At 59.6% G+C, this 13,497-nt stretch overlaps 2 protein-coding genes across 21 annotated transcripts in view; one reads left to right on the top strand and one right to left on the bottom strand.

Moving 5' to 3' along the window:
• ADD1 (adducin 1) overlaps positions 1–8,267 on the top strand; it is a 102,920-nt gene extending 94,653 nt beyond the window's left edge. For 7 of the 13 annotated variants that reach the window (XM_066233640.1, XM_066233639.1, XM_066233643.1 and 4 more), the window contains 3 exons: positions 985–1,141; positions 4,255–4,341; positions 6,444–8,267. In XM_066233640.1, coding sequence (XP_066089737.1) covers positions 985–1,141; positions 4,255–4,341; positions 6,444–6,805 — 606 coding nt within the window. In that variant the 3' untranslated portion in view covers positions 6,806–8,267. Of the gene's footprint in view, positions 1–984; positions 1,142–4,254; positions 4,342–4,998; positions 5,034–6,443 lie in introns of those variants that run through there. The other 6 variants (XM_066233647.1, XM_066233650.1, XM_066233649.1 and 3 more) reach the window with 3 other exon arrangements.
• Positions 8,268–8,794: 527 nt separating this feature from the next.
• On the bottom strand, positions 8,795–13,354 carry MFSD10 (major facilitator superfamily domain containing 10). 8 transcript variants are annotated; one of them, XM_066233652.1, is made up of 13 exons: positions 12,665–13,354; positions 11,980–12,175; positions 11,792–11,865; positions 11,401–11,504; positions 11,015–11,173; positions 10,771–10,932; positions 10,356–10,464; positions 10,158–10,269; positions 9,912–10,020; positions 9,731–9,821; positions 9,567–9,614; positions 9,292–9,485; positions 8,795–9,199 (listed from the first exon to the last, which is right to left on the bottom strand). In XM_066233652.1, the coding sequence occupies exons 1-13, from the start codon at positions 13,146–13,148 to the stop codon at positions 9,116–9,118; spliced, it is 1,926 nt and encodes a 641-aa protein (XP_066089749.1). In that variant the 5' UTR covers positions 13,149–13,354; the 3' UTR covers positions 8,795–9,115. The 8 variants fall into 8 exon arrangements, with proteins under 8 accessions (XP_066089749.1, XP_066089750.1, XP_066089751.1 ...); XM_066233653.1 differs by having other exon boundaries at positions 12,695–13,354; XM_066233654.1 differs by having other exon boundaries at positions 9,396–9,485; positions 12,665–13,352.
• Between the last annotated feature and the right edge of the window lie 143 nt (positions 13,355–13,497).

The raw sequence follows: 13,497 nt of genomic DNA, 5'->3' as shown, positions 1-13,497 counted from the left end.
ATGCCCTGCCCGCTGTGTTGGGCCTTTGCTGCCTGGCCCTTCCCTGCCTGCTGTGTTGGCCCTGCCCTGCCCTACTCTGCCCTGCCCTGCCCTGCCCTGCTCTGCCCTGCCCTGCCCTGTCCTGCCCTGCTCTGCTCTGCCCTGCCCTGCCCTGCTCTGCCCTGCTCTGCCCTGTCCTGCCCTGCTCTGCCCTGTCCTGCCCTGCTCTGCCCTGCCCTGCTCTGCCCTGCCCTGCCCTGCCCTGCCCTGCATGCCCTGCCCGCTGTGCCGGGCCTTTGCTGCCTGGCCCTTCCCTGCCTGCTGTGTTGGCCCTGCTCTGCCCTTCTCTGCCCTGCCCTGCCGTGCCCTGCCTTGCCCACTGTGTTGGCCCTGCCCTGCCCGCTATACTAGGCCTGCCTGGGCTGTTCTTCCTGACAGGTGGGCCTGGTCTTTGAGCCATAGTGGTGCTGCTCAGCGCTTTGCTTTTTAAAAATTATTTATTTAATGGATATGTTTACTTATTATTTTTACAAATCCTCAGTTTTCCAAATTCCTCAGACAAATACTGGTGGGTTTTGATATTTTGTTCTTTCTCAATACCAAAAGAACAGAACTTCCCTGTGCTCTCTCTCAGCCTGCCTCACCTGTGTGTTATAATGACATTTTCTGATGTGTGAGGCAGGTACTTGACTTAAAGTCCCCTCCCATCTGTCAGTGAGGATGGGTTCTCCTTGAGGTGGTCTGTGCTCTTGATCTGCTCTTGGCTGCCTTGGCTTCTGACACCTGAAGACTTCCCTGGGATTCTTTTTTCTTGTTACGTTTATTTTGTTGCATCAAGGTCGTGTTCCTTGTCCCCCACTGCTGAAGGCTGGTGCTTAACCTGAGCCTCAGGGATGTCTGTGCCCCTGGAGAGCTGCCCCCCCCCACGCGCTGCAGCCTGGCTGGGAGGGGGAGGATCCTCGTGGTCAGGGCTCCTGCAGACCCAGCGTTCCTCCTTGTCCACAGGGGGAACTGGTGACGGCCTCCAAGGCCATCATCGAGAAGGAGTACCAGCCGCACGTCATTGTGAGCACCACGGGCCCCAACCCCTTCAACACGCTCACCGACCGGGAGCTGGAGGAGTACCGCAGGGAGGTGGAGCGCAAGCACAAGGGCCCCGCAGGTGAGCGCCTGGGTCTCGGGGCCCCGCAGGTGAGCGCCTGGGTCTCGGGGCCCCGCAGGTGAGCGCCTGGGTCTCGGGGCCCCGCAGGTGAGCGCCTGGGTCTGGGGGCCCCGCTGTGCACAGGGTTTCCTCCCTGTTGGCTCAGGCCAGGCCTGGAGGGAGCAGGTCCGTCACACTGTGATGAGTGTGCTGGCTGGGTGCCCACAGTGCGTGTGCGGGAGACCACTCAGAGCTCCACGTGACCACTTCCAGACTCCTGTGCTGACACAACACGCCATGGGTGGAGGCCAGGTCTGAAGGTGCCCTGGTTTTCAGAACCTGCCGTGAAGATATGGGAAGGGGGAGCAGAGAGGGAGGGGTGTGGGGCCTTCGTGGCCTCAGTGGCACCACAGGCACATGTGACCCTGAGAACTCGGGTGTGATGGGTGGTGATTCTTCCAGCTGGATTGCCATGCATGCTGAGTAGTCAGGACAGGACATTCCTCTGAACAGGTAGCAGCAAAACCAGTCTCAGTGTCATTTGTAAGAGACACTTAGCACTTGACATACGTAGTCTCTCCTCTGAACATCTCGCTGGAAGAGGCCTCCTTTGGTTCCGATGGTCTCAGTGACACTCAGCAGGTGCCTTTGGGCAGACACACAGTGCTGGGCCCTGAGCCCAGGGCTGCAAACGCACGTGTTTCATCCAGTCCTCACAGTAACCCCGAGAGACAGATGGAGCAGGACCAAGGCCATGTGCAGCCGAGCCCGGACCTGGCACGGTCCGCACTGCACCTTCGCCCAGTCTTCTCTCACAGGGGTGTGTGGCCACTGCTGGTTTACCACCACAGTGGTACCCCAGCCTGGGGGGTCACTGGGACATGCTTTTGTCTCCCAGGCAGCCATGCTCGCTGGGTACTGGTGCAGCCTTTGTTTTTCTTGGCCACTCACTGAAATAGGAGGGCATGTTTTTGTAAAATGGGGTGTGACTATTTTACAATAAGTGAAAATAAAAGGCTGCAAGAGCCAGAACCTCATGGAGCATGTTTTGAAAAGTAGATTCAGACCTTTTGAGAATAATGAGAGACCCAGCCTCTCCCAGCCTCTGCCATGAAGGTTCACATGGGGTGAGTCACTTTCTCTGAGCATCGGTTGGCACTGGGAAGCCCCTGGGGCATGGATATCACTCCTCCAGGAAGCCCATGCTGCTGTCCTCAGGGCCGTCGGCTCCAGCCCTGCTCTGTTCTGAAGGCGCAGGCTTGAAGCATGGCCGCACTTTCTCCTCGGTTTGCCCCGGGGGGCGGCCAGCCAGGAGCGAGGCCCGCAGTGTGTGGTTCTCGCGCTTCCCTCCTGGGCTGATGCAGGTCATCCAGCCAGTCTGTATGGCTGCTCGACCCTCTGACTCGCCCCACTTCTTTCATACCTTGTTTCAGACCAATTAGTAGTGTGTGGTACAATGTCAGAGTCACTTTCTGTTCCATGTGTATTAAAATTAACTCACTGACATGGACTCAGCCTGTCCTGATTGCAGTTTTCTCCCTTGAATGGCTCCGTGGGCTGTGGAGAGTGGCCCTTCTGAGCCATGGCCACCGCTGCCTGCCACAGAGGGTGAACTAGGGGTGCTGTGCGGGCCTGAGCCGTTGGTCCTGCGCCTGTCCCAGCTTATGTGCCGGTGGATGTGTCTGCCTTCTGGCCCTTCCAGGATATGGAAACCTGGATTTCTTTTCTTTTCTTTTCTTTTCTTTTCTTTTCTTTTCTTTTCTTTTCTTTCTTTTCTGAATCAAGCCATAAGTCATAAGTTTCCTCTTGCCTGGCCAGGTGGTGACACGGTGGCTAGAGTGTCGGACTGGGTCACGGAGAACCCAGGTTTGAAACCCCGAGGTCACCAGCTTGAGCGCAGGGCTCATCTGGTTTGAGCAAAGCTCACCAGCTTTAGCCCAAGGTCACTGGCTTGAGCAAGGGGTTACTCGGTCTGCTGTAGCCCTGGTCAAGGCACATATGACAAAGCAATCAATGAACAACTAAGGTACCACAATGAAGAATTGATGCTTCTCATCTCTTCCTTCCTGTCTGTCTGTTTCTATCTGTCCCTCTCTCTCTCTGTCCTGTCATACACACAAAAAATGTTTCCTCTTCTTGTGCGGCTCCCAGTGGGGGGATGTTACCGCAGTGAGTGGATGAGACGGTAGTGATCATGCTCTGGGAGCACTGCCAGGAGACCCCTGCCTGGCACTGGTCCTGGCCCTTGGCCCAGGGTGGGTGGGGCGTGTTGTGTGCAGTCAGAGGAGGTGTAAAGGCCTTGGTTGGTAGACACCTGGTTCATGAAGGTGCCTGCAGGCTCAGGGATCTCTGTGGGATCAGAGGCCTTGCTGATTGCAGCTGCTTGTTCAAAATAGCGAGCGGGTGGTCCTGAGCTGTTACTGTGAAAGTTGACATGCAAGGAGAGGATCCCAGGAGCTAGGATAATAAATAGGATGTATATTTCTCCCTGAGAAGAGGTAGACTTGGAACTTTCTGAATCCTGGGTCATTGTTCCTGCAGTGTTTCCCCTGGTCTTTATTAGCATATATTTTCTTTAGAAAAGGAAACTGTTCTGTTACAATTGTCAAGTTTCCATTATTGGTAGAAAATGTTCTGCATAAAAAGTTAAAACCAAAGAAATGCTAACATCAGGTCCCTGGAGGTCACGAGGAGGGTGGTGAGGGTGCTGGGGACCCCAGGCTGATTGCTCAGCGGCCGGGGTGGCTGGACAGTGAGGAGGAGGGGAGCGTCACCTCGCTGGAGGACAGGCCAGGCTCGGGGCTCACCAGCCACAATGTATCCACAGAGGTAGCTCTGGCAGGTTCTCTTGGGCATAAGAATAGAAATTTAATTTTGTATCTTTGTATCCAAAGCTAGTTAACTCTTTCTGAAATCCCCATCCACACCCCAGTGATAATTGACTTCCTTCATCCTCTTCTGGGGAGGAATGTGGAAAAGGTTAAAGACAGTCTGGCTATGAGCCCTTCCTGATCTCGCAGCTCTGCCCTCAGAGGCACGCCTTCCCTGGGCCAGCGAAGGCCCACCCACTCCGGAGGGGGGTGCAGGCTCAGGGTGGCGTCTGAACACCCTTCTCACCTTCTGTTCACCTGCAGAGGACCTGGATGAGACCCAAGAGCAGAAAGGTGGCAGTCCCCCAGAGCACCCTGCTGCTGCCAGCTCCCCTGTCAAGCTGGAGGAAGGTGAGCCGGGGCTGCGGGTGGGCGAGGCTGCCCGGTTCGGGAGGGCCCGTGGCTGTGTGGATGGGGGTCCACGGCAGGGGGTGTGGGGAGCAGACTGGTGTCCTGTCCAGCGGAAGGAAGGCAGCTGACACTAAGGAGGACATGTGCCTTTGCACATGTGGGAACCAGCACGGCACGTGGTTCTGGGCCCTGGCCACCTCTGCTCCTGTGTGGCTCTCTCCCGGGAAACTTGAGGCAAAACAGATTGGATACTGAGAGGCCACAGGCGGGTGGACAGACTCCAGGGTTGGAACCCACCTTCATTTATGATGCCAGTGTTCCCTAAGCCTTCCTGTACTCATAATACGCCTCCCGAAATGTCGTCCGTGGTGTCTGGGCTACAGGATGTCACTTGACTTGCCGTGTTATCAGTCCATGGAGAGCACCGGCCTCCGTTGGCCTCAGACCACCCACTGCATGTGTGTGGCGTGTGGCCTTCTGTCTGTCCCTCAGTCTCGTATGTCGAGCTTCCTGTGTCTGTGGGAGCCTGTGGCTCGCCTTCCTGTCCATCTGTGCCCACAAGAATGGCTTAGCCATTCTCCTCTGTAACCTGGCGGCTGTGACTGAATGCATAGTTTCTCTACCTGTGCTTTTCTCTTCTTGTGGCTGCGTTGCAAGCAGGAGGATGTGCTAAAGAGTACCTGTTGCCATAGTAAGTACCGCCCGGCCTGGCCCACTTCCCTGCGCTTTGCCTCATTCTGCTTCTTTGTTGCTTATTACATTTTGTTTCCTGTTTAGTCAAAAGGAAAACATTGCCTTGCCCCCCTCATTTGTACCCATTTTTCCACTCTGGGCCCTGGTCTTCCTGGCAGGGGCTCAGTCACCCGAGAGCGGTGTGCTGGGTGGCCTGCCCTGGCAGCTCCTGTGTACGTGGCAGCAGTGTGCAGAGCACTCCGAGTCTCCTGGCCGCTCCTGGTCAGAGACTGGGACTGCTCGGAGGAAAGACCCGAGTCTAGACTAGGTTCAGACATGGTGGGAGTTTCCCACCTGCTGCCTGGGGATTGCATGAGTTTGGACCTTTGCTTAAGCTCAGTGCTTAAAGCTTAATTTAAATGGGGGCAGAAGAGCAACATTTGGCGCTGTTTTTTTAATGTGACATTTGGTCCAATGATAAGGTTTCCTCGAGTACCCACAGGCCACCTCTGCATGCTTTGCAGAGTGACTCCCAACTTCCTCCTGCCCAGTTCCAGGAGGGAGGGGTTTGCCAGCTGTCCAGGGCTAAGTGCCCAGTGTTTGGGGCCCGAGCCCCCTGTGGCCACTTAGCACCAGCACTCAGCTCTCCGGCCACCGCCTGCGGTTCCGCCCAGCGGTGGAAGCACTAACCCGGTGTGGTGCTCCTCACCTGCCAGTCGCTCGTAACTTTGTGGGCTGTTGTTAAAAGTCTGCAAAACTGGTCTCCCCTCTTCCCAGCCAGTCTGGTGATGGGAATCTTCACTACAGACCAGCCCTCGGGCTGTTTCCTGAAGACAGGTTACATTTTGTTCTTTATGTGTCCTGGTCAGACTGTAAAATGGAGAGTGTTAAATGGCTTGATTTTTGCCCTTCTTTACCTGACTCCCTCTTTTGATGACCGTGGCAGTGTTGATGTGATGCTGATGTTGAACATGGTCGGGGAGTTAACTCGTCTATGGGCCGCCATCGTTTTCCATGTTTCTTTCTCCTTGGGGGAGACCAGGTGTTGTGGACCCAGATTTAGGCTTAATGTTAGGACTGCTGATGTGCAGCCTTAGGGGTCTAGAGCACCCTCGTTTCAAGGGCTTAATGCAGAACAGTGTGCACTGAAAGTGTTCCCCGGTTGCCTTGACATCTTACTGGGACTGAGGTCCTGGGACTGAGCCTGGTTTTGCTGGCACGCTTCTGTGAGAAGGAGCCAAAATCCACCGCAAGGTGAGCTCCATCCAGCCTTCAAGTAGTGACGTGGTTTCAAGTTTCTTACTCTCTCTTGGTGGAGGCCCTGGAGTCAGCACAGGGGCGGTCTCTGTCCAGGGCTCCGCCTCCTTGATGGCACCCTTGGAGGGCTGGGCAGTCCCCCCTTACTCTGGTCTCTCCCGCCTGCCTACTAGACCTGCCGCAGGATCCTGTTTTCGGAGACGACAGTGATGCCGCCACCTTTAAGCCGACTCTCCCTGACCTGTCTCCCGATGAGCCTTCAGAAGCACTTGGCCTCCCAGCACTGGACAAGGAGGAGGAAGAGGGGCTTGGCGAAGCCCGTGGCCCTTCAAGCCCCGCCAGGTCCCCCACGGTGGCCAGCCCCGAGCCAGCCCCAGCCCAGGCGGCTGAAGAGGCCCCCTCCCCAGCTGCTGAGGAGGGGGTTGCCGCAGACCCTGGCAGCGATGGGTCTCCAGGCAAGTCCCCTTCCAAAAAGAAGAAGAAGTTCCGCACCCCCTCCTTCCTGAAGAAGAGCAAGAAGAGGAGTGACTGCTGAAGGCCCGTCCTCTACAGACTGTCTCGTGTTGTCTTCCTGTGCAATGGAATGCAAGCCTGTCCCTCCGTGTGGCTAGAGCTCCCCTCCCGCCTGACCCATCCCTGTAGACCGGTGCTAGCCGCCTGTGCTCGCAGTGGCCTCCCCAGTGCCCAGGCCTCAGCCTCGGGTCTGGGGAGGCTTGCCCCCATGTCCACCTCTGTGCCCGTCTGTCTGCTGCTCAGGGACGCGCTCCCTGGGGGCGCTCAGTCATGATTCTGGCTGCATAGTCAGAGTCCCTGCGGCTCTGGCCCTGACCTCTCTTGCTCTCCTTCTGTTGTTAAGTAACCCACGCTCTGTCCCTGCTCGGCTCCCGTCACCTCAAGGTCTCAGGGGACTGAAAGACCCACAGCTTCCTGTCGGCGTTATCTGCTCAGTGGAACTCACTTTGATCGTAAACACAATGCCTTGGTCCTGGGCAGACACTCCTCTGCCTGCTGCCGCCCAGGAGAGGCGAGTGGGCGGGACTGGGGACCCAGCAGCTGACGGGCCTGTGTACACTCAACGCAACCTATGCATGGTCTCACTGATTACCCACGGCCAGAACCAGATTCGGGGCTCAGTGTCTCTCACTGGGGTCTCGAGTCCTGATATAGGGAGGGTACATCAGTAGGGGGAAGAGTCCTTTCTAGAATTTTTTTTTTTTTCCAGCAGATTTGCAATTCATCCTACATTGGCGACTGAACATGAATGGTGACTTCTGCATTAGTTTCTCCCTAGGACCTGCCATGTGGCACTGTTTACCCGTTTGGGGGGAGGTATTAGAACAGAGAGGGTCTGCTCTTACTTTAACAACCTGAGAGATACCTGGTTTTGACAAGGCATAGCTCAAGGCAGAAGTTGGCGCTGATGGTCCCAGCTGGCCACCATGCCCGTCACTCACAGTGCTAACTTGCTCTCGTTCTCCAGGCCCTGGAGGGTAGTGGAACACTGCTCGGTGGGAGCCAGCAGGTGGCCATGTGGGCTCCTGGAGCAGGACCTGTTCCAGGGGCTGCCCAGTGCCAGCCTGCCTGTCCCTCCTCCCCCAGACAGGCCCCCAGGGGGCGGGAGGATCCCTTGGTGGACCTGGTGCCAGACATGGGCTCAGGCCTTACATCCTCTGCACCCGAGCAGGACTGAGGCCAGCTGCATGGCACTGGTCACCACTTGAGCTGACTGCGAGCAAGCTGCTTTTCTGTGGGTCGCTCTGCCCAGGTGTGTGCCCTTCCCCACCATTGCCCTGTCCTTGAGTTCACTGTGGACTCTTCCTTTGACCCTCCTTTCAGCCCACATATGCAATGACTTTAATTTCACTTTTATAGTTTAACTCTTTGTATCACAACATGAACTTTAGTCGCATATATGGACACAGGCTTGGGAGGGCAGGCCCTGTGTCCTTTCTGCATTGTAACACATTTTACTCACAAATAAAGTTCTTTAAGCAGTATCCTTGTCTAAACCTGGGAAGCAGTTTTACATTTTAATCCCTTTTCTTTGTTTCTTTAAAATTGGGCTGATTTCCAGAAGTTTGTCTCACGTTCCAAAAAACCCCAAAATGTTTTATTTCTTGATGAAACACCATTTGTCACTTTGGACCGGGGAGGACCTTCTAACCCAGAGCTGCCCTGCCCCAGTGCCAGCCTGTTGCTCCCTGGGAACTGGTGGTGGTGGCCGAGGCTGCTGTGCAGGGCTCAGAGCACGGACAGCCAAACAGTCCTCTGTCATGTGGAACGGACCCTGCAGTCCGCCTGGGTAGCGCTGAGCAGACAGGACAGCCCAGCAGAAGGCTCCTTCCTCCCTAGTCTGCCAGTGGACAGGGTACAGCCAGGTGTCACGGCCAGTGCTGACCTGTTCACCCAAATTCCCGCCTTTGCCGTGTGCCGAAGGCAAGCAGCCCTGTTGGTGGAGCTGTGACGGGCATTCGGCATCTGGTGCCCGGTTCTCCCAGAGCATAGTGAGTGTGGAGGGAGGCACTTGGTATAAAACAGCTGCTTTATTCTTGGCAGAGTAAAAAACAAGCAAACCGGAAGCCTGGAAGATTCCGATTCTCTGACCCTACCCTGTGTGAAACAGGCAGGGCTGCCCAGGTCCGCTGGGAGGAGGGGACCCCAGCTGCAGGCCCTGGGGCTTCCTGGGCTGGGCTCCAGGGGAAGGGAGGGGTCAGGCCAGCCCAACCCTTAGGGGTGGTCCTGGCCCCAGTCTCCGACTTCCTGTCTCCACTCCCCAGGGCTGAGCTGGACTAGGCTAGGCCAGGCTGGCTTAGCTACTCGGCCTTGCTTGTCTCTGCTGTGGGCCTCAGGGTCCGCAGGAGGAGGATGGGCAGCAGGAAGAGCCCTGAGCACACGGTGAAGCAGGACTGGGCCCCCGCCAGCCAGTACACTGTGGAGAGACAGGCAAGCAGTTACTTCATGCCCACCCTGTCCCCGCCCATCCCTCAGCCTCAGGGCGGCAGGGCCAAGCTGTGGGTTTACCGGGCCAGAACTAAGGAGGCAGGAGCAGAGGCAGGCCAGTGAAGGAGGCTCCAGCCAGGAGCCAGCAGCCCCCAAGGCCTGGCCTGGTTCCCCAGGGCCCTCACCTGAGGCAGCCACCATGGGCCCCATCGCCCTGGCCAGTGCACCCAGGCTCCGCAGGGTGCCCATGACCACGCCCTTCTGCCCAGGTGAGCCTGTAGGGGAGAGGGAGGGAGCCATCAGGTGCCTGCCGGTCTCTTCCCACCCCGGGCTTTCTCAGCTGGGAAGGGCCTCACCATATCCAGCGACCACAGAGGACAGGCAGGGGACCACAACAGCAGCAGCTAGAGGGGAACATCAGGGAGGCGCCCGTCAGCCCAGAGCAGAGATGGAGAGCTTGTGACTCTTGCAGCCACCAGCTCCCCACAGGCACACCTCAGGCCCTGGCAGGCCCACTCACCAAAGGAGTAGAGCAGCAGCCCCAGGCCCAGCACAGGCAGTGTGCGCCCCCAGCCGATGAGGAGGAAGGCGGGAACAAGCAGTAGGAGGGCCTGGGGGAGGCAGAGCAGACCTCAGGACCTCCTGCCGCTTCAGCCGAGCTCAGGAGACTCCCCCCCCCAACTTCCGGGGAACCCTCATACCCGCTTCACAGCTGCAGTTTCCCTGCCGGGGCTGATCCTCCGGGCGTAGGCGCCCTGGATGGTGGCCATGGTGAGGCCGATGAAGAAAAACATCTTTCCTTGCTGCAGGCTGAGGGTTGGGTTGGGGGGAGGGACCTTAGCTTCCCAGCCTTGGTGGCCCAGTGCCCGTTCCTGGGCTAGGGCCAGGGGGATGGGGAGATGGCAGGTTGTCCCCAGGCAAGGCCCCTCAAGGGCCCGCACTCCCACCTGCTGAACTGGAAGCGCTGGTGTGCAAGGAAGCTCAGCGTGTACTCCAGGCCCGAGAACAGGAAGAGGAAGAGGAAGTAGACCAGGCCCAGGCGGCGCAGGTGGCTGAGCCCTGGGGGGCAGTGGGCATGGGTGTGAGGGGTCCACAGCCCGACAGCAGCCGGGGGAGCCCCATCCTCGTGAGTAGCTGCTGCTTACTGTCTCCAGTGGGTGGGTCCTGGCCACGGGCCACAGCAGAGAAGCGGAGCAGAGCCAGTGGGCTGAGCAGATCGGCAGCAGCTCGGAATCCCAGGCTGATGGAGGGTGCCTGGCAGGAGGCAGAACTGGAGAGACCTGCTGGGGGCTGGGGGTACCCCGAGGCCCGGCATCCTGGGGAGGGGCGTGACCCAAACCTGCTCGACCCCAGCAGCCTGGCCTCCAGTCCACCCACCAGGCCTTAGAGGCAGGGAGCCTGGGAGCCCAGGACACCAGAAGAGGCACTGAGTCCCCAAGAGCCTTCGGACACAAGCAGAGAACAACCTGGCCTCCCCTGACACACAATGGACTCCCTACAGGCCCACAGAAGTGACCCCCCAGCCCTAGGACCTGTCAATAGTTTCTGGGTCCCCCATACCCGCTTCTCTGGGGGCAGCGTCTCTGGCAGGAAGCAGAAGACAAACAGCAGGTCAGAGATGGCGAAGAGCAGGGCCAGCCAGGGTGCCGTCTGCACAGGCAGCGAGGCGCCCAGCATAGGGCCCAACATGAAACCCAGCGAGAAGGCCACCCCGATGACTGCCTGGAAAGAAGGCCACCTGAGCCAGGAGGGACACGCAGGCCCTGGGGTCCCCAGCCCCTTGTCCCCCAGCATGTGCACTCACCATGCCTCGGCTGCGGGCAGGTGGAGAGCCCAGGTCAGCAATGATGGCCGTGGAGAGGCTGACGTTCCCCTTGCTGATGCCGCCAATCACCCTGGAGGCCAGGAAGGCCACGAAGCTCTCTGAGGCAGCCCACACGGCATACGAGGTGACCAGACCTGCCTACCTCAGGGCAGGAGCCAAGGGGCGGGTACAGTCACTTGAAGCCAGGAGGGCCCAGAATGGGGCCATCACACCCAGCAGCACCCCTGGGTCCCTGCTCTGTTCTGAAGCACTCAAGGGCCACTTGTGTTTCCAATGTCCTGTGGGTGGCAGTAGCAGCTCTGGACAGCCTGGCTTAGACTCAGGGCTACTGGCCCCTCAAGCACCACCCCAGGGGGCACCCATACCAGCGACAGCAGCATCACGGGTCGCCTCCCCAGGCAGTCAGAGATGGCCCCTGTGAGGGGCGCAGAAAGGAACTGCAGGACTGAGAAGACGGAGCCAATCAGACCTGAAGGAGACAGAAGTCACAGTCACCACAGGTCAGTCTCAGTCCTCAGGGGTCTGTTCACACTGGCCCTGCACTCCCAGGCCGTGGACTCAAACCAAAGTGGCCCTTGACAGAGAGCGGACACTCAAAGAGGGCGCACCTGGTGCCTGGGAGAACGGAGACAGACAAGAACCTGGGCATGAAGACAGGAGCCCAGGCAGTGAAGAGGGCAGGGTCTAGAGATAGGACCCTATAGGGCTCCCAGAATGGGGCTCAGGACCGTACCTCCAAACAGGACATTGTTGTACCTCTTCTCCGCTGGCATCCCGATGGCTGCAGCAAACCAGTCCACCCCTTGCTGCCATGAGCCATAGAGAGGATCCTGCTGGACAAGAAGCATTGATTGGGGAGTCCCTGAGCCGCTGGGGCCAGCGGGCAGGCACCCTGGGGGCTGAGCAGCAGGAAATGGAGTGGCAGACGGCAGATAGGGGCTCACGTGGGTACGGCTGTGGCTCTCCAGCAGCCCGGGCAGTAGCGGCAGCAGCAGAGTGAAGGCCAGGAGGTCCAGCAGCAGGCCAAGGAAGACCACAGTGACCACGCGGGTCTCGGACGCAGGCTGCTGGCGGATGGGTGGGCGCGGGGTGCAGCTGCCGCCAGCTCCCCAGCCCATGATGGAGGAGCCCGGATCCGGCCTGGATGGGGGTGTGGCGAGTCTGTGCGAGGGCTCCCGTGGTACCGCAGCCCTAGACGCCTACCCGGCCAAAGGGGAAAAACAGTCCCTCTGCTCCCTTCACGCCTTCAACCCGGTAATAGCCAGGGGAACCCTAAAGGGGGTGCCTTCTCCGCTCCGCTGGGGCGCGCCCGTCAGCCACCCCGGGGTCCCTCGGTGCGCCCTCCCCCCGACCGCGAGCAGCAGGAAACTCAGGCCGCAGGGGTTGCTCAAGAAAACCGCAGCCACCGAGGCCAACCGTCCCAAGGGGCCCGGGAGGGGTCATCGGGGCCCCAGACGGCATCCGTCGCCCCACGCAGCCGCTCCACCTCGTCGTGTGGGGCGGGCCGGGCCGGGAAACTGAGGTCCGGTGGAGGGTGGCACCTCTGCGGCCCCGGACGGACGCAGTGGGGGGTCTCTACGCCCCAAAGGAAACCGCGCCCGCCCGGCCCGAACCCCCGCCCGTGCTCGCCTGCTGGGATACGGAGGACCCCGCCTGCACCTGCCGCAGCCGCGTGCTTGGGACGGATGGATGGATGGACGGACGGACCAACGGATTGATGGATTGACTGAGAGACGCGGAAAGAATCGCTAGGCACGCCGGCGGGGGCGGGGCCGTGGCGCAAAGGCTCCGCCCATCCACACCCGCCCCCGCCCCCGGAAGTGGCAGGTCGCGCCGCTTTCTTTTCTGGCCGGCTGAGTTCTTTTCCGGTCGGCAGTCGGTCCTGGCGCTCCGGGTTGCTGTCCCGTCTTCCCTGCCTCCCGCGGTCCGGTATGCTGGGGACCGGGGCGCGCTGTGCTGCGGGCCGCCATCCCGACCCCGCCGGTGCCGCCGGGCCGCGGGGCTCCAGGCCACACCCAGGGTGGCGTCCGGCCGTGGGCCAGTTTCCGCCGGGCCCGGGCGTGGTCAGGGGCGCTCGCTGAAGCCGAGAGCGCGGACAGGGCCGCAGTCCCATTTGCCCCCCACCCTCTGCCCGAGGGGGTGACCCTCTCCCTCCCTGCGAAGGGCCTGGCGTTGTGGGCCCTCCACCCTGTAGGGCCGCAGGGTGGCATTCAGCCTCGGTGCTTTAGGACAGAGGCGGCCACTACAAATAGCCACCCGGCCTGGGACTGGCAGCGCCGCGGGTGTGCGCGGCCCCGTGGGTTTGACCACACGCGGCCCCGTGGGTTTGACCACACGTGGGTTGGACAGTTGCCTCTGCATCTGATGCTGAGAGCCTTAAGTCCCAGGACAGGCAGGTGAGGAGGAGAGAGGGACATGAGGTCAGTACAGCAGAGGCATGGGAGCCTCAGGCCCCCCGCTGG

The sequence above is a fragment of the Saccopteryx bilineata genome, chromosome 5 (genome assembly GCF_036850765.1).
Source record: "Saccopteryx bilineata isolate mSacBil1 chromosome 5, mSacBil1_pri_phased_curated, whole genome shotgun sequence".
Classification (NCBI taxonomy): domain Eukaryota; kingdom Metazoa; phylum Chordata; class Mammalia; order Chiroptera; family Emballonuridae; genus Saccopteryx; species Saccopteryx bilineata.
The sequence above is the reverse complement of the archived record's forward strand: the minus strand, read 5'-3'. Positions and strand labels throughout refer to the sequence as shown.

What these genes read in the sequence shown, in the direction of transcription:
- MFSD10 (XM_066233652.1), bottom strand. Translation starts at nt 13,148, where the DNA reads ATGGGACTGCGGCCCTGTCCGCGCTCTCGGCTTCAGCGAGCGCCCCTG. An exon ending in CTCTGTGGTCGCTGGATATG is followed by an intron (nt 9,486 to 9,566) that starts GTGAGGCCCTTC and finishes TCTCCCCTACAG; the next exon opens with GCTCACCTGGGCAGAAGGGC. An exon ending in GCCTCCTTAGTTCTGGCCCG is followed by an intron (nt 9,200 to 9,291) that starts GTAAACCCACAG and finishes GTCTCTCCACAG; the next exon opens with TGTACTGGCTGGCGGGGGCC.